This window comes from Zonotrichia leucophrys, chromosome 3 (assembly GCF_028769735.1).
Source record: "Zonotrichia leucophrys gambelii isolate GWCS_2022_RI chromosome 3, RI_Zleu_2.0, whole genome shotgun sequence".
NCBI classification, from domain to species: Eukaryota; Metazoa; Chordata; class Aves; order Passeriformes; family Passerellidae; genus Zonotrichia; species Zonotrichia leucophrys.
Window position 1 is genome coordinate 105,601,682 of NC_088172.1, and position 26,762 is coordinate 105,628,443.

General features: G+C 48.9%; 1 protein-coding gene across 4 annotated transcripts in view; it reads right to left on the reverse strand.

The window, feature by feature from the left end:
• Positions 1-26,762, reverse strand: part of PAK5 (p21 (RAC1) activated kinase 5) — a 209,407-nt gene that overhangs the window by 25,825 nt on the left and 156,820 nt on the right. For all 4 annotated transcript variants that reach the window (XM_064709827.1, XM_064709828.1, XM_064709826.1 and 1 more), the window contains one exon: positions 7,015-7,229. In XM_064709827.1, the coding sequence (XP_064565897.1) occupies positions 7,015-7,218 (204 nt within the window). In that variant the 5' untranslated portion in view covers positions 7,219-7,229. The remainder of the gene's footprint in view (positions 1-7,014; positions 7,230-26,762) is intronic.

Here is a 26,762-nt window from a genome sequence, read left to right on the forward strand (position 1 = left end):
CCCCTGCCCTGCCCTGCCCTGCCCGGCAGCTCCCCAGGCAGGGAGAAGCAGAAGGGTGAAATGGGGCTGCTTCCCCCATGGGCTGTGCCATGGCAGCCAGACCTCCCCTCGTGCTCCAGAGCCTTTCCCAGGCTGGTTCATGCAAACCCCTGTGTTTAAAGCACATTTCTACACCTGTCCATCCCATGCTCCTGGAAAGGGCTGTTCTCAGGGAAGGGTAAGCTTTAGCAATAAGGATCTTCACATGCACTATGCTCTGTGAGAACCATTAACTACAAACTAGGACACAGATACCAATTACTGCTCTGCTCAGACTACAAAACTGTGAAATTCAGTAAAATTCATAATCTTATGCTGTCCTTTTAACTGTGTGCTCCTGATAGATAACTACTAATGCCTGCGGGATCTCAGCAATTAAAAAGCAGAAATGCTCACTCTAAATACTTCCCTTTCATTCACTTTTCTCTCTCCAAAGATCTGTATTTGAAATGCCCTTTCTTTCCTGGTGCACACACACATGGCTCATCCCACAGACAACAGAAAAGGCATTTAAAAGTCTCTGCAGGTAAGTCAGTGTTGTTCCCTGGTAATACACAGCACTTGTCTGGTGTAATTGGATCCTGCATGAAGGGGAAGACAAGAAAGAACACTCAGCAAAGCGTTCAAATTCCTAGAGAGCCACCAAAGCCCAGATCTAATCATGTCAGAGCAGGAGAGAGAAAGGAGCACATTTATACCTGCAGCTCTGGCTCCACACGTGTCAGCTGCTTGGCAACGTTTCTTCCCCTCTGATCCTGCGACTCAGTTGAACCAAACTCTGCTGGGATTGAATAAATGTGGCTGTTTGGTTATAATTGTGGAATCACAGAAAGGTTTGGACTGGAGGGACAATGAAGATTTCTATTCCATGGAGCATGGTTCAGTGGGACTGTGACCTGTCTGGTTTCTGTTCTGGACTCCAAGGGCTCACACCAGGCCGGCAGTGTGGCTCATTTTCCAGGACAGCCAAGCCAGCCAGGAGTTACTGGAACAGTGTGCCATAGATTTGTCTTCAGGGACCAGCTTCCAGGTTAAAAACAGAACCTGATTATGAGTGTCCTTGGTCAGGATCTCATTCCTGGCTTGTTTCAGGTTATAGAGTGCTACCTGGAGAGTATTCCCAGCCTGGTACTCCCAGAGGAGATCAGATTCAGTTTCTGAAATGCTGGCACCAGGGTCTGGCCCTTCATGTGCAGCCCTGTAGGTTACCATGGGTTTGAGCCCTAAAGGAGGCTGCTGTGCTTCAGCAGCTGCAAACTGTGAGCTCCAAGTTCACTTTCAGTCTTTGTGAACTGCAAAGTTCTGCTCACCCACGTGGGCTTCACTAACAGGACCAAAGCTCCCCTTGCAAGATCCCTCCAACACTAGTATCACACTTACAGCATTTACTCTGTGTGCCAGGAGAGGATTTTTACTGGCAGCCTCAGTGATTCTCTAGGATGGCCAGGTCCTGCTTGTACACCCTGGTGCTGGTGTGCACAGTCCAGACAAATGTACCTGCCTGAACGTGGGGCTGCCATCAAGGACAACATCTTGGCCAAGAAAGGGATGTGAATAATTCACTTTTTGGCACATTAGCTGAACTGAAACACTGACCCTGTGTTTTGGGTCAGTCTGAAATGGTAATGATGCTGGTTTTCATTCTCCAAATGAGGCTCTAGAAAAACAATGTCCAAACCAGGCTGGATGAAATGTTTCAACAGCAAGGAAGACAACTGTGAGAAAATGAAAGAGCTGCTGATCAAGAACTCTGCAGTTCAGAGAGCCAGAAACTCAAAACTGTAAGGAAGAACTGAGAATGGATCAGTTGAAGCATCCCAGGGAGAGGTGTTCCCGATGGGATGGGATGGGATGGGATGGGATGGGATGGGATGGGATGGGATGGACTGTATCAGCTGGAAGGGAGCTACAGCAATCACTCAGTCCAGCCTCCTGCCCAATGTAAAGCCTGCTATTGAGGGCAGTTTCCAGATGAATTTTAAATACTGACTCTGTTGTTGAAATCAACTTCACAGGCAGCAAAAGTGTTGTTCTAAAGGACCTACATAAAACATATAATTTTCTGAAATCAGACAATCAGAAATAAACCCAAAAGTTTCCTCTGTACGATGTAGAACACACAGAACATATTAACCCAGTGATAAAATTCTTAAGAACTTCTGAGCTGTGTACTTGCACTGATTGATACTGTGGCTCATTTCTATCTGTATAGTGATTAAATTCCTGCAAGATTACACAAAGCTGTCAGCTGGGCTCTTCTCACAGCGAGTCAGCCACGGACACTAGATGGCATATTTGCATTGTATCTGGGGGAACAGGGATAACTGCAGCAGCACTGTCACCTACAGACACAGTAAAACAAATGGCTCTCACAGGTGAGGCATGATCCTTTTGGCAGAAAAGCTTCCACTTAAATGTGTGGCAGCATTTCCTTCCAGGAGCACACAGCAGCAAATGCATTCCTGTTCAGTGACCAAAACAAATGGGAACTGGGGCTGTCTTACAGGCCATTGCAAATCTGACAACAACCACTTGCAGATAGAGATAACAGAGAAGAGCTGTGGCTTGAAGGGACTCCTGCCTCCAGAGCAGGGCTGGCATTAAAATCTGACCAGGCTAAAGGGCTTTGGCCACCAAATGCTGCCCTCTCCTTTCCAAAGGCTGAGATCCACAGTCCCCCTGGCTGCTGCCCTGCTGCTCAGCCATGCTCAGTGCCAGAACATGCTCCTGCACCAGAGGTGCTGCGTGCCCTGCTCAGCCCTGCTCCATGGCACAGCATGTTCCTGCACCCAGAGGTGCTGTGATCCTGCTCTGCTCTCCATGGCACAGCATGCTCCTGCACCCAGAGGTGCTGTGATCCTGCCCTGCTCTCCATGTCACAGGATGCTCCTGCACCAGAGGTGCTGCCCTGCTCAGCCCTGCTGGGGACAGCCCCCCAGCCGTCCCAGCTGAGGCAGCACTGAGCTGCCATGCAGAACCTGCATTAACAGCCCAGGGATTTTCAGGCTGTGCTTACAGGGAAGGCCCACGAGATGTCAGCAGCCCTCCAGGTCCTGTCCTGGCAGGAGCTGCCAGGGAGAAATCAGAATTTGGGAGGCTGAGAAGAGAGGTCAGGACAATGCTGCGTTGCCCATCTGCTGCCATGCCCCTGAACAGCTCTGTATTCCTAAATTCCCCTTCTCCTGGCCAGGCATTTCCCCTGTGCAGTTCCACAGGGGGGTTTCCAATGAAATCTGCATGTTTCTGGCTGCTCGAGCCCACACAAGGACCCTCACTCATCTCCTCTCTGAGGTCCCTGGCCACTCAGCACCACTGTGCTCAGTATCCTCCATCTAAGCAAGGACATGTAAATGTAGGACAAAAATGGCACCTTAAACGAGGCTTGAATGTCAGTGTTGGGAAAATGTGAGAGGCCAAACAGGATGGGGAAGAGAAGTAATTGCCTTTTTTCCTTCTATCTTCATGCAGAGTGAACAACAGCTTTGATTTTCATGTCAGAGCTATTGGAAGGGCCACAAGCAATTACTCATTTTCTTATTTTTCTTTCTCTTTGCAGGAGAGAGGCTGAAATGCACCAGTAGAAACTTTGAAAAGATTTAAAAATTAAAGCTGACTCACCAGGATTGGGGTCAAGGATTGAGGCAAAAGTGAGAAAAGCTAAAGTTCCAAGACAAACCCTACAGAGCAGAGCTGTGAGATATGAGGATGTCAGGTCAGTCCCCCACTCCAGATTTACTGCAGAGGAAGGAGAAGGTCATGAGGAGGTCCCAGCAGGCAGAATTCAGTTTTCTGGAAGTCCCTACATGTTTAGCCAGCCAAACACTGAGAGCTGCCTCCCTCCTTTCTCAAAGACAAACTCAGCACTGTCACTCTCAGGTTGGGAACCCTGGTCTTGCTGAATGTGAGGATGGCTGAAACTACCCAAGGCAGCCACAAAAACAGCACTGGAGGCCTGACACATGGAGCAGCACAGAGAACTAAAGGATAACCCCAGTATGGTATTTCTTCAGGAACAAATGGCATTTTTCCCTGCAGTAACTTGACAGAAGTGAGGATGCTCAGTTGTTCCCTGCACCAGGAAACATGGGAAGGGATTTTAACAAGTCTTCAGTGCCTCCCTGCTCCCACTGACAGCAGCAGGCATTGAAGAGTGTTAATGGAGCATCTTTACACAGGCAATGATGAGCTCTCCTGGCAGAAATCCCCAGCATAAAGGTTCTGATGTCTGTTTTCCTGGTATTTTGGATGGAATGGAGATGCATTTGCTTAGTTATTGATTCTGAAGTTTCCAAAAATCCAAGGGTGGTACCAGAGTGGAGCTTCTGTGCAGCACAAAGGCAAAGATAAGGCAAGCATATTGTGTGCTGAGAACAATCAGCAAAGCAGGAGCTCCAGTACACATGGAGTAACTACAGAGCACTGAGGCAAGGGGACCAAGAGGCCTGGCAACAGCATGGCAGCCTTTGAGAAGCCTGTCTGAAGCACAGGCAGACACAGACTGCTCACATTTCTCATGCAGGGATGTTTGCAGTGGAAAATCAGCCTTTGTTCACCCCCTCCTTGTCTCTACCCCTCAAACCTATCAAGATCACTGCTGTTCCACTTTTCATGAAGTTTTCTGCTGTGCTGTACTTGTGCTTGCACCTGAAATACACAATGCTCTGCTGGTATCTGGGGCAGCCACACTGAGAAGGGGAATCCCATTATTGTCTCTGGCTGGTTTTGAAACGAATGACTCTGTACAGGCAGCTCAGGCTGGCATTCAAAGGCTGCCACACATGTGCCAGAGCTCCAGGAGCCTTTCAGACAGAGGCAGGGCTGACATCCCCCAGGATGTCTGGGAGAGATGCAGCAGGGACAGTATTTATCATGTGCTGGTTTCACCCCAAGGCACACACTGTGCACCCTCAGATGTGCTCTGCAGGCTGGCGGACAAGCTAACAGCCCTAACTGAGAGAGCTGCAGGGAAAGCCTTTCCCTTGCTGTGCCTCAGCTCCGGTGAAGCCCCAGGGACCAGCACCAGCTCTGTGCCAGCAGCAGGATCGGGCTGTGCAAGTCTGGCTCTGATCTGCGCTGCTCCTCAGCCACCCAGCAGCACACCACTGGCAGGAGCACTCCTGCCTCACAGCACACAGACTGTGCTGCAGGAATTGCAGGGCAAAGGAACTCAGGAGCACACAGCAGCAGGGTTCCAGAGCTGCTGCAGGACTGAAACCACAGCACGGCTAACTCTGGCCAAAGGCCCCAGCCTGACTCAGCTCTGCGGCTCAGGGCACAGCTGTGCCTCCTCTCTGCCCCACACCATTGCACCAACTGAGCTGTCAGCTGCTGTGTGCAACAGAGAGCAGTTCTAAACAGCACTGAGATCTCAGAGCCTTTGCTTCCTATCTTCATGAACTGCAAGTGCATTTTAAACCTACAGTTCTCAGTGAAGCTAGGAAATCCTCAGTGCCAAATACCCTTCAGACATTAAATGTACTGGTGCAATGCACACATTAAAAATTTCTCTAAATTAAATGTTTATGCTGAACCATTAAATATTCTCAATTTTAAAGTGATGGCAACTCAGCTTCTAAGTTAAGCTGTATCAAAACAAAGCATGCTAACTCTTAACAAATATACATTAAGCTGGTATCTTGCAATAGAGTTAAAAGCCAATGCTCAGGTGATATTCAATGCCTCTTAGCTGCTATTAAAGCTTTGTAGCTCTGTTATGGAGGCCCATTCTAATCAGTCATATGCAGAGCCTGACACACAGGCAGAAAAGCAAGAATTTACAGTTTCTTGGAAAGAACCAATAGGGATTTATAGCTCCAGAACTGTAGGAAAGAGAGGGTATTTCTGGAAGATAATAAACTTCTTTTTTCTCCCCCCCATTTTAAAACATCTTCATGTATTCATTCAAAACATCCAGAGATATTTCTGGTGTTAAGAAGGGCTGTGGAACAAAGTTGCTCTCCTACAGCAGCAGGAAGAAGATTACCTACCTTTTTCCTCATTATTCTGGGTCACCATTATCAGCAAGATATATTATTACAGCAAAAAGAAAAAGAGAGAAGAGCTTGATTTTATCCCCATTGTCCTGCAGCAGCAGCCAGCAGCCCTGATCAGCAGGTGATGAGTGCCCTTCCTGAGAAGGCAGTGAATGCAAATTTAGCAAAGAGCACTTAGCAAATGTAACTACAGGGTCCATGCTCTCAGGATTATCTGATTTTCCCTTGCTGCAGGAAAATCCTCAGGAAAATGAAATCCTAAATTGATTCTGCAGCTGCATGGCAGGGAAAGGTGCATGGCTGGCAGGGTCCATGCTCTCAGCATCTCACAGGTGTGATTCACCTGCATGTCAGGATGTGCAGTCCCAGGGACACTGCACAATCAGGGCCAATCAGTCAGAATCCTGAGCCTGGAATCCTGCTGGCTCCCTGCCCAGGGCTGCTGTACCCCCTAAGCCAAGTGTTCCTCCCAGGTGGGCAGCCTGAGCCCCAGGCCATGACCTGGGCTGTGTCACTGTCCCATCCCCAGCATGTCCCACCCCACTGGTGGGCGCAGTCAGTCCCTCCCTGAGCTCCTTGCCCAGCTGAACAGGCAATTTGATTTCCCTCCTTTGGTGTACATTTCCCTCTCTCCCTGGCTCCAGCCTGCCTTTGCCTGAAGCCCTGTTGCTGAATTAATTACCAAGGAGCTGTGTGCTGCAGAGGAGCAGCATTGGGGCCTCCCCTGGGACCTGGGGCTGTTTCCTCTGCAGCCCGGCAGTGCCAAGGCTCAGCCCTGCCAGGCCTGTGACTCAGGCTCTTCAGAGACACTCCCACCACTTCTACACACACACAATTCCTTTTTGCTGCTAGATGTTTGCATCTGCAGCTCCCTCCCAGCCACGCCTGCCCCCTGGACAGTGCCATGCTGAGCCCACTCGTGCTGGCCCTGCTTCCTTAGGGTGCATCAGGGCAGTAAGAGACAGGCTGAGGGCTGCAGTACCTTCATAGGAGCCAGCTGGATGGGGGTGATGCATGAGGGATCCACCATGGGCTTGGGCCTGTTGGCCGTGTCTGCCAGCAGGCTGTGCCACTGCTGGGGCAGCCCCGTGAACTTCTGCTCCCGGTGGTCGAAGCCGGTGTGCACCCGGTGCTCGAAGTTGGAGGGGCCGGAGATTTCCAGCCTCTTCTTCTTTTTCCCAAACATGGTGGAAAGATCTGCAGAAAGGAAAAGAGCCACATGTTTACACTCTGCTGTATCCCTCAGCCACTGTCTCTGCTTCACAGGGAACTTCAGTAGATGCCATTAGCCAGCTACCCCATGAACTTCCCTGCACACACTGAGATCTGTGCGAGGCAAGCGCTCCCCTGACCTCCTTTCTGGGGGAAGATCTTAACAAATGAACCTGTTCAGAATGCCTCATGAAACAAGGGAATTCCCAGGAAAGCAAGCCCCAGGTGCCCCTTTGTGCTCCTCTCTCGGTGGTGCTGCAGGCTGCAGCCCACGGGAGCTCCAGGCTGGGAGCAGGGCCAGCAGCAGGGATGGCCCTGCTCCAGGGACGGCCCTGGGTAAGGGGTGAGCTGTGCCCTGAGACGAGGGGCAGCAAATGCAGGCACAGCTCTGCAGCCCTGACAGGGAAAAGGCACTTGCCCACCCCCTGGCACAGGAGATAGCCCATCCCCTGCCCAGCTGCAGCAACCCTTGGGCTGGAGGGTCCCACCCTGAAATGCAGAGCAGCCTCACAGTGCTACTGAGGCAAGTCCAGAGCTGACTGTCTGGAGGGCTCCAGAAACCTGAGTGCAAGGCAGGGATAAATTCCTGCTCCCAGGGAACACACAGGGGCCCTGTGGCCTGTCAGTGACACACTGTCCTGCGCTGGGAAAGCTCTCTGCCTGCTTTCTCCTCCACCCTGCTCTCTGGGCATTTCCAGCAGGGCTGGCCCAGCATTCGAGCAGCACCTGTGTGAAGCAGCAGCAGGGTGAGGAGGCTGGCAGCTGCCCTTCTATCACAGCTCTACAGGTGCTTCCCTGACTTTGTTCAGGACATGGAGAGGGAAAGCAAGGAGAAGAAAATACGGTTGTGTTGCTGCTGCAGCTAAAGAAAGATGCAGCAATAAATCAGGCATTTATTCCACCCTCACTGCCTTTTACTACTTTATCTAAAGATCAAGTCCATTATTTGAAAATTGATTGCTGGCTGCTTTCTAAGTCCCCCCTGTGTGTTTGTGGGTGATTGTCTCCTTTGAGCGTATTTCTTTTAGACAGAGCCGACTTGGCCTCTCTTCACAGGTCTGATCTTCCACACTCCTCTCTCTGGCTTTCTGCCCTACTCTGAAATCCCCAAAGTCTCCTCTCTTGTGACAGTCTCTCTCCAGCTCTGTCCACTTGGGTATCTTCTTCACCTTCCTCTCCCAGAACCTCCAAAAAGACACATATCAAAGTGATTATATTGTAACACATTCATTTTGAGATGTGCCTTTTTTGCTTTCCCATCATCACAATAGTTTTGTTTCCCTTTGGTGCACGTGGGTACCTTGTGGCACCCACAGCCACAGTTCCAAAGCCAGGGTGCTGCTCTCTGCTCAGAGATTGCCCATGTGAGCCCTTTCCAGCTCAGCCAGCAGCAGCCCCAGCCAGGCAGTGCCCCAGCAGGGCAGCAGTGCGGATCCATGGCCCTGCATCGATCCCACGTGCCCCAGGGACAGGGATCCATGACACTATGGGAGGAACATTTTACACCATCAGCTCTAGACATGTGTTCTTTCCTCTGATCAATGCCAGCGTTTCCCACAGGACTTGCATCCAAGGCAGCTGCTCCAAGTCCTCCTGAGCTCCAAACACCACTGGGTAACTAAAAGCCCATCAGTGGCACAGTGCACACTGCTTTTGCAAATGAACAGCACTTCCACTCACCAGCCAGCAAGTCTCCTCCACTTCACTGCAAAGCCAAGCCAGCCTCCCTGAGCACAGTCCCCTCAAAGAATGTAACATACACAGCAGTCACAAGGGAGCCTCATTTCCCCTCATTGCTCCTAAGGAATGGAAACGGTGCTGCCTGTTCTAAACATCTCTGGTAAGTGACTCCATGCTCTCCAAGACATCTGAAGCCATTTTAGGAATAACCCAAGTGCTTTGAAGAGGAATGACAGAGCTTTCCAGGATGCTGGATAATGTGTGTGTGGCAGAAAACTTCTGAAATTCATATCAACAGCACAAAACGTATGACATTCATTCAGGCACCCTCCCATTCACACAAACCAGCAATCCTCTCACAGTTACTAAGAACCCCTGATTTCCTAATGGGATTACTTGGGAAAACACCCCCAGAGAGGAGGGCAGTCTTGCTGAGAGGCCCAGGGAGGAGGGAGGCAGCAGGACAGCCCTGAGAGCTGCCCCTGAGCCACCCCCACGCAGAGCACTCACCCTGCACTTAATTCCTCCTGACAGCTTCCAACCAGGCCCTGCCTGTGCCAGGGCCCCCAGCAAGTGCCAGCTCTCTGTGCAGCTCCTCCCGTGCCCACCCCACAGAGGAGAGGAAATGAGAGGCACTGTACCTGCCATGTGTGCTATTTTGGTGGCATGACACAGGCAGCATGTCTGCGCTCTCCTTGCCAAGGGACAGCCTGGCTGCTCCAGTGGCACCTGGCACCAGGTGACACTGAGGGGGCACTGCTGATGGCACTGGGCTTGGCTTTGGGGGGAAGCAGGAGCCACCCCTGCAGTGCTTCCCTGGGGCAGCTCTGCAGGAATCCTGCACTCACTGTGGTGCTGAACTGATGCAGCACATGGATTCTGTGTTTGTCCCCTCTCTCTCACCCCAGTGCAGAACTGATGCAGCACATGGATTCTGTGTTTGTCCCCTGTCACTCACCCCAGTGCTGAACTGATGCAGCACATGGATTCTGTGTTTGTCCCCTCTCACTCCAGTGCAGAAGTGATGCAGCACATGGATTCTGTGTTTGTCCCGTCTCTCTCACCCCAGTGCAGAACCGGTGCAGCACATGGATTCTGTGTTTGTCCCCTCTCTCTCACCCCAGTGCAGAAGTGATGCAGCACATGGATTCTGTGTTTGTCCCCTCTCCCTCACCCCAGTGCAGAAGTGATGCAGCACATGGATTGTGTGTTTGTACCTGTGGGCCTGCAGGAGGCAGCCCTTCTGTGCAGCAGACAGTGAGCTCAGGAGCAGGACAGCAGGACACCTAAGCAGTCTGCTGAGCCTGTTCTGCTCCAGGCTGCCATGCCCAGGGCTCCTCAGCCCTCAGCCCAGCAGTGGGGCAAGAGTTAGGGATGGCAGAGCTTCTGAACCACAGCCATGACGGGAAAACAGGGACAGAACACTTAGCAGAGGAAAACACAGCACTGGGTGGTCACAATGAGGCTTGTGACTGCCCAAAATGAGACTACTGAAGCACCTGATGAGCACTCAGAACCTCTCCTGGGTCACCCACAGCAGGGCTGGTCCCAGATGCACCACCAGGGATGGGGAAGATCAGGGACAGCAGGAGACACGTGTGAGCCGTGCTCTGGGCATTGTTACCCAAAGCCTTCCATAACTGCAGCACTTGCCTTACTGTGTCTGTGCCCAGGAAGGAGCAGTGCCAGCCCTGCTGAGCAGCTGTGCCACAGCTCCACGGGCTGCTGCGGGCACCGGGGGCTCAGAGGGGGCTCAGGGGCCATCGCTGCCACTGCCCTTAGTGCAGTGGTGCCCAACAAACCCAACTCCATGCCCACCAGCACCGCCAGACTGGCTCCTCTCACTGCCCTGCTCTCTGTGCACAGCCATAATTCACTGGCACCACAGAGCCAGGGGCTCCCAGGCTGCTCCACATCTCACCCACAGAGCAGAGCCCCACTGAGGACATTTCCTGAGATGATGCCCATGCAAGGTGTGAGATGTGGACCCCCAAATGATAAATAAATCCCGTGCCAGCTCCTGCCCTCACTGTGCTGCCCCCCAGGCCCAGCTGAAGGCTGTTCCCAGCCAGGAGCCCCCTCCAGTCCCTCACTGCAGCAGGAGGGGGGCAGTGCTGCCCTGGGCGCCCATCCAGGCTCTGCCAGGGTGGGCTGGGCTCAGCACAGGATTTCCCACAACAGGCTGAACCCTGCCAGCTCACACACAGCTCACAGGTTTGTTCACGTTCAGAATTCCGCCCCATCCTGGGGTTTCCAGGAGCTGCCCCTCTCCTGTATGTGAGAGCAGAGCACACTCCAAGACTGATGAGCTGAAAAGCTGAAAGTCCAGATCTATGTTACTGCCCTCAAAGAACAAATGTTTGCAATGCAGCAAGTTAGATCCAAGGCAGCAGGAATAAAATGAAAAAAAGAATTACTTCATTCTAAAGTTAATGGTATTCTGCACCTTTTATCATATCCTAAGAGTAACTCAGTCAGCTACAAAGTAAGAGAGAACTCTGTTTAGCTCTGCCCCATTTTCTGTTCCCAATAAAAAAGTCAGAGCCAATTTTTGCTCCCCCTCCAAATAGCTGCTCTTTTAAAAAAGACTACAGAAGTTGGAAATACCTTTCATGTCTTGTAATCTTGAAAACTGCCAGTGTTCCAAGGGTATCCCTTAAGCAGTGACAACAGCCCTTGCCATCCCCCATGTCCCCAGCTAACCCTGAGCAAAGGCCTGTGATGTTCTGCCACACATAAAAACACAAGTGAGTACCTGGAATAATGAAGTGAGATGGGAATTTTCACTTTGCAATGGAAGTTTCAATGACTCTGCACTGCAGCTGTGTAAGCTCTGTGTCCCACTGGCCCCAGGAACCCTGAGTGCCCCCTGTGACCCTGGGGCGCCCTGGCAGCCTGCAGGGATTTCCTACACACACCTCATTGCCCTGCAGCACAGTCCCCCTCAGGAGGGGCTCTGTGCTGTGCCTGCCCAGCCCAGCCTCATGTTTGCCTCCAAAAGCAGCAATTAGCTCATTTTCAATTAGCCAGTGCACTAGGCATTATGCCTGGGAGCCTGTATTTTCTGCAGGGATTCCCTGTGGTTCCTCAGCTGAGCAAGCAGCAGCAGAGCCCTTTTCCCTCGTGGATGGCCATGTTATTAACATACAAATATTGCCTTTGTGCATGCTGAGCATCCTCTGTGAGCCCCAAGGGGGGAGCAGCCAGGGCTGTGAAAAGGTCCTGTGCAAAGGCACAGCCAAAAAACCTGCTTACAGGCAGGAGCATTAATAAAAGGCTTCATTTTTAGGAAACCTGACAGACACACAGATTGCAAAATTGTGCATGGAGAGATGGGTGCAGGTTGCTTTCTTTTGATACTTTTTACTTACTAATAATAGTTTTCTGTGCCACAAGGACCCCAATTATTCCCCTCCAGAGCAGTAACACATCATTAGCTCTGGTGGCTCTGTTCCCCACTCAGATTAATTGTAACCTTTCCCCATGATCCTCAATGAGGGAGCATGAATTGAGAGGCACAAATTAAATTACCGCGTCAAGGCAGCCTGCAGAGCCAGGGCTGAATCTCCATCTCCAGGAGAGAGGCAGGGTGTGGGCTGGGCTGAAGGCAGCACAATCCTGAGAGGTGTCTGAGAGGGAGTGAGAGGTGGAAACGATGCTGCCTCTCCTCTGCTCACACTGCTGAGAGCTCCTGCTCCTCAGGCAAGGGCAAGGAGACCAGCACATGTCTGGGCATCTATACACCTAATGTACATTTCATGTATTTACTATATTTAACAAAACTGTTAAAAATGAGGAAAAATCTTTGGTTTTTTTTTTTTCTTTAATAAGGAACAATAGCTTTGTGTTTCCTTTCTGTCTAAGGATGGTTCTGAGCTTCCTGGTAGGGACCCTCTGCTGCTGGCTGCAACCAGAGCACGAGCTTCTTTTGCAAAAAATAAAGCATGCCCTTGACTGCAGGCTTAAGTTTTTAAGAAAAAATTATCTCTACTTTCAACTGAAAATACAGAGAGCACTACCCTATTTTTCAGGAGATAAAACCAGAAGCTACACCTGGAAAAGCAGAGTGAACTGAATAAGAAGACAATAAAGTTCATGGAAAGACTCTTATAAACCACACTGGTTTCAGGTCAGGTTTGACTCACTACTGTGACAAAAGGAGAAATCCTGTTTGACTTTCCACATTTAATATTCCTAAAAACTTTCTATCTCCCAGAGTGTCACTCTGGATGGAGAGGATGGAAACAAATGGGATTCACCCCAGAAGCAGGGAGCACCTCAAGGCAGAGGCAGGTGGGCCTGTGGTCATGCCTGGTATTTATTTATGAAGGTGCTGCGAGAGGCAGAGCTCATTACTCCCTCAGACACAAGGTTTTTCTGTTTTGCCACAGGAATGGACAATGTGCAGGTGAATGCTAGGTTGGTTCACCTGCCTAATGAGGGACCCCATCTCCCGTGATCCCTGCTCATCCCTCTGCTCCTCATTATCATTTGAGCATCTCGGTTCGGGAACAATACAGTAACACCCTGGAAGGTGTTCCCACACACTCTGCTAATGATGATTTTACACACTGCCCCTCTGGCAGCAACAAAAGGACCTACACATCCTGAACAAACCAAGTCAGCTCCCATTTGGAGTCTTTTGCCATTCTGCTAAGCTGCTCTGCACACAAATAATGTACTGACAGAAATTAACCACTGTGACCCTATCGTTTTTCCAGACTATTCTTTCAGTCCAATGAAAGTACAGAAGTATCATTTTCAGTGCATGCCCTGTGAGTTTCAGAATTAAAAGCTTGGTGATCAATAGGATTCAACATTCTATCATGGATTTTCAAGATGTCTGGTATTTTTTGGAGATGGGACAGACCTCTAAGTTGTTTAAGCACTATTAAAATACATGCCTCAATCATGGAAAGAGATGTACTGATGGACCAGACCAACAGAAACGCCTCTTTGCCAAAGCCCCTCATTTACCCTGCAGCATTCTGCTCGTTTCTGCCTCAGGTCAAACCAGCCAGTTTCTCAGAGTTTCTATGTCACTGCTCAGTACAATAAAGCACATTTAAACAATTACAAAGAGTCCAGGACCTGTCACTGTCCGTGGCTCTTTTCAATCCACAATACCTTGTTTATGGCTGGAAATGCCTTCATTTGGCACAGCACAGCAGTGTGTCCCTTGATAGCGGGCCCATGAGACACAGCTAATACAAATGCACAGTGGAACAAAAGCCAGGGAAAAATAATAACAAAAGCCCATGTATGCTTGCAGAGAAATAGCAAAAGCTGGTACAGAGTGGCCAAACTGGGATTGATGCACTCCAGGGAACAATGCTCATTCTTCTCACTGAAAGCTACTCTTGTAGGAGACTCATTTCCACACACTGACTGACATGTGCTCTCCTAATTTAGCACTCTTGTGATTCCCAGGGGATTTTAATGCTCAGTAATTTTCAGCTGAGTAGCTTAAATGCATATATTGTAGTCAGTCACTCTCTATTATCTCATACACATGCACACATAAATAGCAACGTGGAGACAGCGTTTGTGCAGGGAATTAGTCTGCAACAGCTCTGGGCAGATTAAAGAGGAAACCCCCCCTCAGCCCCCAAACCCCTGGAGGTAACTCAAACAACTTCTATCCCTAGCAAGTGAAAATATTCAGATTTGCAGAAGCAAACAGTCCTCTGGGTGCTCAGCTTGAGATAATTAATGGTATTAACTTTGTAGAAATGCTGGACATCCACAGGGAGAGGGGATTAAATAAGGCACCCATTATACAAGGCACCCTGAGTCTCAAGTTACTGCTGGAATTTCAGCTGTAAATTATTTTTTCTGAGCTGATAATAGCACTATTTTAAGACAGTTCTACACTGTTCTATATTAAAGGATGCAGGTACTCTATTTGTATGTTTTCAGTTAGAAAAAAGTACTCAGTGAAGGAAATACTGTCAAGAATGAAAGGGATGATATATGAGCAGAGAAGAGTGAGCAGACGGCTGACACAAACCTGCAGGAAATATAAGAACAAGGACAGTGAAACTGTAATCCTCAGCATCAGTAAATATGGACATTCCTAGACTGGGGTAACTGCAGGAGAAGGAGTGCAAGGATATGAAATTCTGTATCTATCAAAAGAAGAAGACAGCTTTTGCTTGGAAAAAAAGGAGGCAAAATGGTCTCTAGGTTTAGAAACCAGCTGACCTTGTGCTGTTGGATCCAGAGCTGGATGCATCCATGAACAGAGATGATTTTACAGCCCCAGAGGGGACACAGGGACAGGTGAGATGGGACAGGAGGGGACAATGCCTGTGACAGCACCACACACCACTGGAGCAAGGCAGTGACACTGGGGCTCTGGATTTCACCTCCTGCCACAGCTCCTCACTGCTGTTTGCATTCACTTCATTTTCCTACAAAATCATTCACTGCATTCCTTATTTTACTTCTAAAGCAGTACAGGCTGTGCTGGCTCTGAGGAACTGCTCTATTACCAAAACATTGGTAGAAAAGGTTGCTTTCCAATGGATGATCAACAGCAACAGATGCTTCATTATTCATTCAGCATTAATGGCAAGCCTCTCATAAGAATATCTTTAGGATGAAACACAGGATCTGACCTGTGTTGGCCAAGAAATGGTGCAAAGTCAGTTTTATTTGGTATGTCAAAAGCCCTTTAAAATGCAAACAAACAGATCTGTAGATAAATGTATCCACAGTGAGTGCCTGCAGGATGGAAATCATGCCTGTTGTTATCACTGCAGGTTCCCTACCCTTCTATCTGGTTTTACTCTGCATTGCTGTAACTGAAGGGAAAATATTTCCACAGTCTACAATACATCACAAATGTGGAGAGTTTACCTTAAATTTTTATTCTTTACATATTTCCTTGTCTTTCTTTTTTTTTTTTTTTTTTTTTGTTCCACTCTGCATTGTGCTGGAAAGCTGGTCTGAAAGTCAACTCTTATCCTATTACCTATTGAGCTGCTGTCAGGCCATACTCTGTTTCCACATTAGAAATGAGAACTGATCCCTTGAAGGGTTTCCAGAGCTCACTGTTTATTGCCTTCTTCAGAAAGGTTACCATAAGCTCTTTACACAGAACATGGAATGTTTATGAAGCTCAGTCCTCCTCCCCCTGGATAATCCCCAGTGATCAATAATTGCATCTGAGGAATTCCTCAACACTGATTTTACCTCAGAGCCAAGCAGCCGAGCCTTGCAGAGTTTGTGTTGTGCCACCTGCAGACAGCAGTTTGGAAATGCTGGGTCTGCCCTTCCCTTCATGCCTTCTCTCTGAAGCTGATAGCAAAGTTTTCACACCAGACACAGAGAAGCAAACAAAACCTACAGTGAACTGAATGGAAGAACCCACATGTTTTTATTTCAGTGCAAATCCAGCGAGAAGAATGCCACTGTAGGTTTTTATTGCTTCCCACCTTTTCAATACCAACAATTGAAATAGTTTTAGACTGCAGAAGGTTTTGAGCAGCCGGAGAGGTTACAGCATCTCAGATGCCACCAGTGCCACCCTCCAAGAGTGGTGCTGCTGCAGGAGGCAGCTCCCACCCCTTCCTTCTGAGCAAGGATGCACATACGTGAATCACTGCATTTTTCTGGGCCCATCCATCCTCTCCAGGCCCTCTCCAGCACAAGAGGTTCCCTCTGAAATGGTCCAAAAGGACCCTTCCAGCCTCTCAGAAGAAAACCAACAAGGGAAATGTTTTGCCAGGTAAGTGAGCAGCTAGGATGACTCCCAGCAATCCTGCTCTGGAAGCACCAGGAGACGCTGCCATGTGACTGTGGATGAGCTGATGCAGCTCCCAAACTTGCAGACAATTAAGTTAAAAAGCCACTTGTCTCCTAGAAGAAACACTTCTGTGGAACAGCAGGGCACCATCCCTCCCAGCCTGCACTGAGTGATCTCACAGAGCTCTGGAGGCTCTGGCTGGGAAAGCACCATCCTGACAAGGAGCCTGGGACAGAAGGAGGCAGCATCCTCCATCCTCCATCCTGCCCAAGCACTCCCTGATACATCTCATTTACCATGGAGGGGAGAGGCTGAGGCCATGCAGAGTGGAGAACTTGGCCACCATCTCAGCAATCAGTGGCTCACAGAGCCCCCAGGCTCCCATCCTGCCTGCTGAAATGGTGCCAGGGACCCATCAGACCCCAACCCTCTGTTTATAGTTCAATACATGTGTCTGTGTTTAAATTTAGCATATTTACATCTGAGATTGCAGGTCCTTCTTCAGGGCTCAGCATCAAAAACTCACCATCAATTAGAAGGCAATAATGACCAGAGAAGGACATCTCTGCACGCTGACTCTGGCTGCATTCACTGCTGTTTCCAGAGGCAGGGAGAGTCATTAATTCATTCATTCCCCACTTCGTTAGGGAATGACTCCAACAAAGCTGCTGATACAACTGGGAAATCAAAAGATGAGCCAGGAAAGTGACTGCAAAAAATGCATTAAGGGAACATGTGTGGGTATGTCAAGTGACAGGGCCAGAGTCAGCACTTGGGGAAAAGGACCTGCAGAGTCACTGGCTGACAGGGAAATTACATGTGCAGAAGGAGCTCGGGTCCTAAAGGAAATATTTGCTTAGCAGAAAAAAAAATTATAGTTTCTGTTCTAATGAAATATGCTGTCCTACAAAATCTCTCATTTAATTCTCACAGTTTCCCTCATGTACTTAAGCAGGGAATCACACAAAACTCAAATGCTATTAGACATCTAGTTAACCCCTCAAAAATGTCCATTTTCTCAAGTTTTGGACACAAGACTCAATAAATACCCTGGAATTTTCTGTTTCAGCTGACCTGAAAACTGTGTGTGCTCCAGGTGGGCATCTGGGGTGACTGTTTGCCTCATGAGGCAACAGGAAGGTTTCAGAAAGGTGACTTTAGGACAGGCACAAGACTCAAATTGTCCGAGACACCACAAGAGGATGAGCAGAGCATCCTTCTGTGCTCTCCTCCTGTAACTCAGTCTGGGCACCCCTGCACCCTGTGCCCCCAGCCTGGTGTGACTGTGCCCAGCCTGGAGCTCAGCCACACTGACAGCCCTGGCTCTCTGAATTATTCCTGCCTTCTCCAGGATGAAGGCAGGAAGATGTCCTGAACTGCTTTTAAAATGATTATGCAAAGCACAGTGGGCTGTATAATGCCTTTTCCAATAAAACTCCCTTTCAGTACTCTGACAGCAATCAGCTGTGTTATTATAACCATTCTTTCTCCTTCTATCACTCAGGCTGAGTGTTTTAAATGGAAATAACATCATCTTGTCCCCCTGTATTTCTTACCTGTGGCATGGCCTTGCAAGTAACCAAGCTCAGGATGCCAAAAGCTGAGGGCTCAGCTCACCCCCACAAGAGATGTGATGTGAATACATCAGTGCCAGGGCCATGTGAGCTCCTTCTCCCTCCCTAGCAGGGAAAAGCTGATCTGCACTGGAGCCACCAGGCATTTAACTGCCCATGGCACCATTGCAAACATCAGCTCATCCAGGATATGGATTTGGTTTCCAGAATACCAAATCTGCAGCTGTCTATCTACAGGGAAATGAAAAATCCCGTGCATATTTACTAGGGTGGTGTGACACCTCTTTCACAGGGTTTGACTTACTGCAAAGGAGTTTCAAATCTCAGAGGAAATTCAGAATTCTGAGAGCTCTGTCCTAAGTGGCACTGTCAGCCTGGTGAGGGCAGATCTCACTCCCGAGCACCTGGATCCCAAATCACACCCAGAGCACAGCTGGGTACCTGTGTGTTTCATACCTCCCCAAAATTCAAAGCTCATCTCTCTTTTCCCCACTGCAGAGCTGGGTCATCTCAGCCTTGGGCTTTCTGGAGCATCATTTGGGTCCTGGTGCAACTGCAGCTGGCTTCAGGAGAGAGCTCTGACCCCAGGAATAGCCACCAGAGGAGATGCCACTTCTCTCCCCCTCCTTTGCTGCCACCATCTCCCATTCCCAATGGAAACCAAAGTTCCCCTTCATCATTATTTTCTAAGCCAAGATTTTGTAAAGCTGGAAAAAGACTGAGCCTCACATTCTCTGGTCTGAATCCAGCAAGGCTTATGCTCATCAGAAAAGGAAAAGAAATCAAAGTTTCCGACTTGGAAACCCTCTGAGCCAATATTTGTAAATAAAGTCTAATTGAATTAGCAATATATGAATTTTTCAGCTGTCCAACTCTGAGAGAGCACAATCCCAATGGGATGAGGCAATCACACTGCTTAACATGCAAAATCACTGCTCGCCTACCAGCCTATTAATAGGTAGTTTTGTAATGCACAGGAAAAGGCAAAGGAGAAGGACAACAATCTGAGCACGAGCATCTGAAATGCTCCACTGAGCTCTGCTCCAGCAAACATAGGGAAAGACTTTTTTCTCTTTTCCCCCTCCCATGACAGTTTGCAGTGCTGCTGGCATCCATCACATGTGCAGAGGCAATGCCTCCACGCTTGGCAATAATCAGAGCAAGGCAATTGTGGCCGGGGAGGAGGAACTGCAGGGCTTTTTCCTCCTGGCTAAAGGCATGCTTCAACCTGAACAGCTCCAAGGGAACTCAGTAGTAGCTTCCTTCTCCATTTCCCCGGCCCAAGCAGAGCCAGGGCTCCCTGCAGACCTTCCATATCTTCCATTTCTCTTGGGCTCTGTTCAGCTGTGCCTCTTCTCCCTGTGCTGAGCTGGTGCTGGCTCCCAAAGGATTCCTTCCATCAGCTCCTGCCTGTCCTTCCACACCACCCCTTCCTTACCTTACGCAAAATAACCTTCCACTCTTCATCCCAAACCCATCTCCACTGCCAGCTCTGTCCCTGCCCACACTGCCACCTCGCTCATCAAACCAAACGTATCCCACTCTCCTCTGACGCACAAGGCTTGCTGCACAATAATGCAGGACATAAGAACTGTCCTCAACAGGAAACTCCTCGTGGGGACAGATAAAAGGATTTTCCTTGATGTAATCATGAACTGAAATCAATAAATACATAGCAAGGCAGTACAGAGGCAAACCTGGGCATTGCAAGGATTAGGGAAGAAATTTATATAAACTATGGTGGCAAGGACAGAGTAAAAAGCAAATACAAACGTAAAAGACACAACCAAAATAGAATATTAATAAATTATTAACATGGCAGGTTTTAGGACAAGTGTTACACATTCTGTATCTCTATAAAATCAGCTTTTGAAAGTCTAAGACATTAAGGCTTAATCAGAGTACATTGTTTTACAGATGAGATATCACCAGTCAGTTAAATTGCAGGAATGAAAGTGGGGGTTTAATTCAAGCTTCTCTAGGGAGGAGATTTGTTTGAAAGAGGTCAATTAAGCCTTCCACTCCAGTTAATCCCTTCTGTTTATTTTAAAAAATCTGGAATAAGGGAAAAAATTACAATAGGCCAGCAAAGCAAAATTTTCCTATAGATGCACCAAAACAAAAAGCTGCAGGTCAGCTTGCTTTTAGCTGGGAGAAACACAGGCAGAAATTGCAATCAGTCTGCATTTCATATGGATGCATCACATGGAGATGATTCAGACCAAATTATTCTCCAAATTAGCTTTATGAAACACTCTCCTCCAAGGAAGGCAGCAGTGCCTGGATTGGTTTTGGTAGAAGTTAGTGTTTTAACTTACAAGTCTCGTTTGCAATGAGTCTCTGTGGGGAAGAACAGAGGGCAGAAGAGAGTGGACCCTCAAAGAAACCATTTCCATTATTTTGCATTTTCCTTCAGAAGTCAGCAGCTGCCCCCCAGCCCCTTCTCCCCCCAGCCCTCAAGCTGTTAATGGCACTATTTACATGTATTTCCCATATATTTCCATTCCCCATATTTACATATATTTCCCTCAAGCTTCTGAGTCACCACTGGTCATTTAGGTCAATACATTTGTTTCTTCTGCTCTTGTGAATATTGATGGGTTTCAATCATTTTCCCCTCTTTACTTCTACTGCAAGTCCTTTCTGAGCTTCCCACAGCAAAGCAGCAAAGGCCAGGCAAGCGCCACGCTGTGCTGCCCATCTGCTTCCCTCCCTCCCTCCTCCTCCTCCTCCTCCTCCTCGGTGCTGCATGTGCTCTGTGCGTGCCTGCCCTTTGTGAGAGCCCTTCTGACGTCCAACCAGCCATCCTGCTGAGCCAGGACACGGGGCACGGGGCACAGGACATGGGGCACAGGACATGGGGCACAGGGCACGGGACACAGGGCACAGGGCACGGGGCACGGGGCACGGGGCACAGGACACGGGGCACGGGGCACAGGGCACAGGACACGGGGCACAGGGCACGGGGCACAGGGCAGGGGCAGGCTGCAGCACCCCTTCCAGAGCCAGCCCTAGAGCATGATCAGTGCTGCCCCAGCACCCAGCTCCTTGCACTGGGCAGCGAGGAGCCCCAGGGTGCTGGGACATCGCCCGCAGCCAAAGCACCACGGCCATGTCCCTGCCAGGGAAGTGGGAAGTGCAGGAGCAGTGAGGGCAGGACAGGAGGCACAAACACAGGGATCATGCTGGGTTTCCCTGGGAAGACAAGAGCAGCACAAGAAGTCCATGTCAGTGGCTCCTAGAGGAGGGGAGGCTGAGCCAGAGGGGACAGATGCAATGGAGACCTGAGCAAGGGAGGAGAGGCAGGTGAGGAGCAGTTCAATCAGGGAGTAGCTTTGACTTGATTCAGTACTGGAGAGGAAAGGCAGCCCAGCAGCTCCTGGAGGGCAGGGAGGAGGATCTTGTCAGCCATGAAGTGAAGGAAGGTAGCACAATTACTGTGGCAGCTGCTGCTGCCTGCTCTCCTGGCTCTGCCCTCTGTGCTTCTCCCAGCACCCTGATCACTCACAATTGAGTTAATTAGACACAGAGCCATCAGCTCCCTTCACAAATTCATAGAACTCCTTTGGGCTCAGCTCTTAACCCCCTCTCTCTTCTCATGGAAGCAAGACTTGATGAGATCAGTAACACCCCATCTCCATCCACGGCCTCAGGAACATCTCATTTATGCAGGAGCCATTAAAGGGGTTCACTTTCTGGTAAAGAACTTCCACCACATTGGAGTACATGTGCTTTGCCCCATGCTCTGCCTTCCTTTAACAGGAAAAATCTGCTTTCCCAGCTGCCTCCATGGAAACAGCAACTCTGTGGTGCTGGCAATGCTCCAGGCTCGATGGGCTTGGTTCAGATATGGAAATCTGCATCTCCACATTGCAGAGTGCCAGGATGCCAGAGCTCAGGTCTCCTCTGGCTGGTTGGACAGCACCAGTGAAGGTCCTGTGGAGCAGATCTCACACCCAGGAACATCAGAGCCAGCCTAGTGCTAGGGAATGCTTGGGAGAGAGGAGGAGCCGGCAACGCTTTTAACTCAGTCACTCGTCACCTCTGGCAGTGCTTGTGTGGGTCCTGGACTACCAAAGCAGCTCATGGAGATGGAGCAAAGTGCTCAGCTTCCCTTCTGTAATGAGCTTTGAGACCAGACACCCAGTAATGTACAAGAAAACAAAATGCCTCCAATTTGCTTGCCCTTGTGCTCTGCTGGGCAGGGCCCCTCATGCCCGGTGCATCCCCCAGCGAGGTCACAGCCAGCAGCAAAGCACAGCAACACCACTGCACTCCTGGGCTCCAAAGGAGGAGAAATGGCTCCTCTGGCCCCCTGAATCCCCTCACCTGAAGCTCTCAGACTATCAAAGAGGATGTGCAGCAGCTGCACAACCAGAGCACAGGTAAAGAAGGGAGGATTTGCCCTCTGGCTTGGGAAAATTGGTCCCTGTGCAATAAAACACACAGCTCTTCTACAATCATTAGTTCAGCTCCATCAGTCCCAGGGCATGAATCAGGCTGTGAGGAAGCGCAGCTCTGCAGGAATCTGTGCAGAAGGAAAAGCCCCAGCCCTCTGCGGGCCCGAGGCTGGGGAGCTGTGCTGGGGCCACGTCCCTCTGCTGCCTCTGCCTTCAAAGGAGCTGCTCAGTCCCAGCTGACAAACACCAGCAGAACGGGGCTCAGCGACAGCTGGGGGTGAGTATTAGGGAAACGCAAAATCCAACAGCCCCTAACTGCCCTCCGGTCAGCAGCACCTGTTTAAATTACTGTTGTTAAGGCAAAGACACTGAAATTGCAAACATAAACACAACTGAGGGTTGCAGGTGCTGTAGCTCTCCACCAGCAAACACTTTACTTGCTGCTAAACATTATTCCTCTCAACACAGGAGAGGAAATTTGCCCATGGTGGCAAATACCCAGTGATCAGGGGGTTTGCAGGAGGGTGCCTGCAAGCAAGCACAGAGCTGGTGAAGAAGAAAAACTGGTGACAAAGGCCCCTGGGAGCTCATGAAGGAAAGGCTGAGAAGGGAACTCACCATTCTGCTAGGAATGATTAGAAACAGTTATGGAGAGATGTGAAGAGAGACCGAAAGAAACACACAACCATGTGTCAGATGAAAACTGAAATATGTCTTTTTAACAAAAAGGACACGGCATATTTGTCAAAAATACTGTTTGGAGAACATGAAAAACAGCTGGGGTGGAAGAAGCAGGCCCAGATGTTTGCAAGGTCTCACTGCAGACAGGGATTTAACAGAGCACCTTTAGGACTCTGCTCAGCACCACCTCCCAACACTGCAGTGTCAGTGTCCCCAGTGCCCCTCCAAACACTGAGATGTGCACACAGACCTGGGCCAGCACAGCTCAGCTCTGCCTTTCCTTCTCTTCCATCCTGCCCAGGTTTGTGGCTCAGGACCCCAGAGCCAGGAACATGATGAATGCCAGCAGAAAGAGGAGGTATCTCCAGCAGGACCAGATCCAGTGGACCCCAAAGAGTCCAACAGGAGCCCAAGAGCCATCCCCGTCCCCACTGACCCTGTGCTGGGTGTCAGGAGCCCTCTGGATCCCGCAGGATGAGGCCCCATGGATTGCTCCTTGGCATCCTGCCCTGGGGAGTTCTGCAGATGATTCAGTCCCATCAGCAACAATAAATTCAATGAGCAATGGTATTTCCACACACAGGGTAAAACTCTGCACACATGGTAAAAACACCACTTGTGCAGGCAGGGAAAAGATCTGGAGTCAACACAGTGCTTTACACATCACTGAAGCTCAAGTAACTGCAAAATCTGGCCCAGAACAGCTTTCACTTGGTTGTGTGCTGGTATTGCAGAGAATTGTTAAAACACTCCACTGAAGGAATGATGCTGATTTAACTCTTTGGGGGGCTTTGGCTGAATTCCATGTGCTGGATGGCCGAGAGCCCAAGGGATGCCATTCCTGCCCAGAGTGCAGGTGCTGCTGCTGGCAGAGCTGCACATCCCAGGCAGCCCTGCCGGCGTGGAACAGAGCAGGGCACCCCGAGTGCCACAGCCCCCTCAGCTGCAGCGTCAGGGGATTTGTCCCCTCCACCCCTGCACCTGGCCTTGACTGCAGACCCCTGAGACCCCTCCCCTCTCCATGAGACCATCACCATGGGAAATCACAAGCCCAGAGGTCTGTGGAGGCACAGATCCTGTCTGATGCTGAGGGGGTTAAGCCCTGATCCTACACACACACAGGCATAACTTTATTCCAGCTGTTTGATCTCACAAGGGTTAATGAAGCCATTCCTGTGCTCAGAGCAAAGCAAGCAGCAAAGTCTGCAGGACCAAGGTCTGATTTTCTCCCCTGAGGTAAGAAGTTGCTTGTTTTGCCATTGGTTTTCCTGGAAAAGCAATCATTTTTCTGGAGCTGCCCTTTGCTGCAGGTTCTCACTATTTTGAACCTTTTCAAAATGCCACTGCTAGAGCCACTTTATAAAGCATCAATAAAATTAATATTAAAAATGACTTTGTTTATAATTCATGGCCTCTAGAAACCATTTCCTATTCCGCTGGCAAAGCAGCCAGTGATGCATTTTCCATTGCTTTCCCATTTTCGCAGCTGTGGAGCAGTGCTCTGGGAGCAGCAGAGCTGTGCTGCACGTGGCAGTCAGACAGCACCCACAGGCACCCAGAGCCAGCACCCATCCAGCGGCATGGATGGCACAGGAGGCAGCCCTTTGCCATTGGGGCAAATCAGGGACTTACTACAGCTTTACAATCAGGCTGAACCAGCTCAGGGGACAGCCTCTGTCATATCTGTCCAGCTACAAAATGTTCTACTTAATCTTCCTATTTGTTTCCTCTGGATACATTAGCCTGAGAATTTATGGCAGCAATGTTTGAAAAGTAGTGAATTTTATGCAAGTATTAGAGAAACCCCCTGGGAAACATTTAGCAGAATAAACTCCAGAAGTGGTACCAGAAACATAGCTTGTGCTATGTACAGCTGTGGTATGAGCATTCACTTAAAGTAATTACATTAAAGAGTTGAAATATCTCGTAAGAACTGTCTACAATATGCCACAGAGGAAGATACATAAATCAAATAAAAAAACCCAGATGAACATCTAAGTCTCATAACTGCTCAATCCTTTCAAAATAAATCCAGGTTAACATTAAATTTTGTACCCAATTAAATACGTTCAAGTTGATATTTAGTAACAGTCAGCTCTGAAGCCCCTGGTTAAAATAAGGACTGCAATTTTAAAATATTGGTTCAGACAGGCCATACTACCTAATCTGTGATTTATACCACATTGTGGACAAGATCTCACACAGAGAATCCGAACGAGATATAAAGAGACTCCTGAAATCTTGAAGCTGGAAGGCCATTCTTAAAAACAGGGAAAAAAGAAAAAAAAAAAAAGAGAAATTAGCTCTACTTAGAAGTTGTTATCATGGCAAAGCAGTGCCCAGTGTCTCCATCACCTCAAACCTGAACATCAGGCCTTACCAACATTCCCCTGAAGAAACCAATAAGCTCTACCCCTCCTATTCAGCTTTAAACAGTCTAGCCAATGCTCCTAATGTAGGTTACACCAGAAAGGGAATATTGTAATTCCTTCTCAAGAGATTTGAAGAATGGAAACACAGAGTGGTTTAATTAACATTAAATAATCAAATTCAACTTCATATAATTAAATGTAATCACCTATCAGAGTTAATAGGGCAAAAACAAGAAATGGCATGAGAAGAATGAGAACTTCAGTTTAAAAGGTCCCAGAGTCAGTAACATGCTTATTAAAGCACTGAAGTTTGGAATATGTGCCAGTAGGAAAATGCAGTATTGAAGACCCACACCCTCCTCAGCAAAAGGCTGCCAGGGGCACAGCAGAGAAGGCAAGATCCTGGAAATTCAAGCTTCAAAGACTTTCCTGGCAGAAAAACATCTAACTTTGGAAATTTCATGAAGAGTGAAGAGTGAAGGCTGAAAGCAAGATTCCTGCAGCAAGGAAGAGAAGGCTTTGGAAGCCAAGGATACAATGTGATGTGCACACGACAAAAGGCAAAACTGCTGACGAGGATTTTGCTGGAGTCATGCAATGCATCCCTGGTGACTCCTGCAATGAGAGGTCATCACAAAGAGGCTGGTGGAACATAACACAGAGGCACATGTAGGGAACCTCAACTCTTAGCTCAAAGACCCCAAAAGAGACAAGAGGCAAAAAAGAATAGAGAAGAAGAATGGAGGCACTGGACAGTTTTGCTTGCTGCCTTTTTGCTGATGTTAGGTGCCATTTCTTTTAGGGTATTTATTCTAATTCTTCTTGAGTAAAGCAGTGATTTAAATTGCCACAATGTATTGTTTACAGTAGGCTCAGAACCATTCAGCCCTAGAAATTAGAAACAAAACGTGGTAGTCTTGCTTTTAAAAGGTTAATTTGTCATCTTTTCTACAGTGCTTTTACACTTACACACTGACATCAAACAACCTTTGTCGTGTGAAACACTGACTTGAACCAGCAGAACTTATTCCCACTGAAACTATAGGACATAGGTATAAACT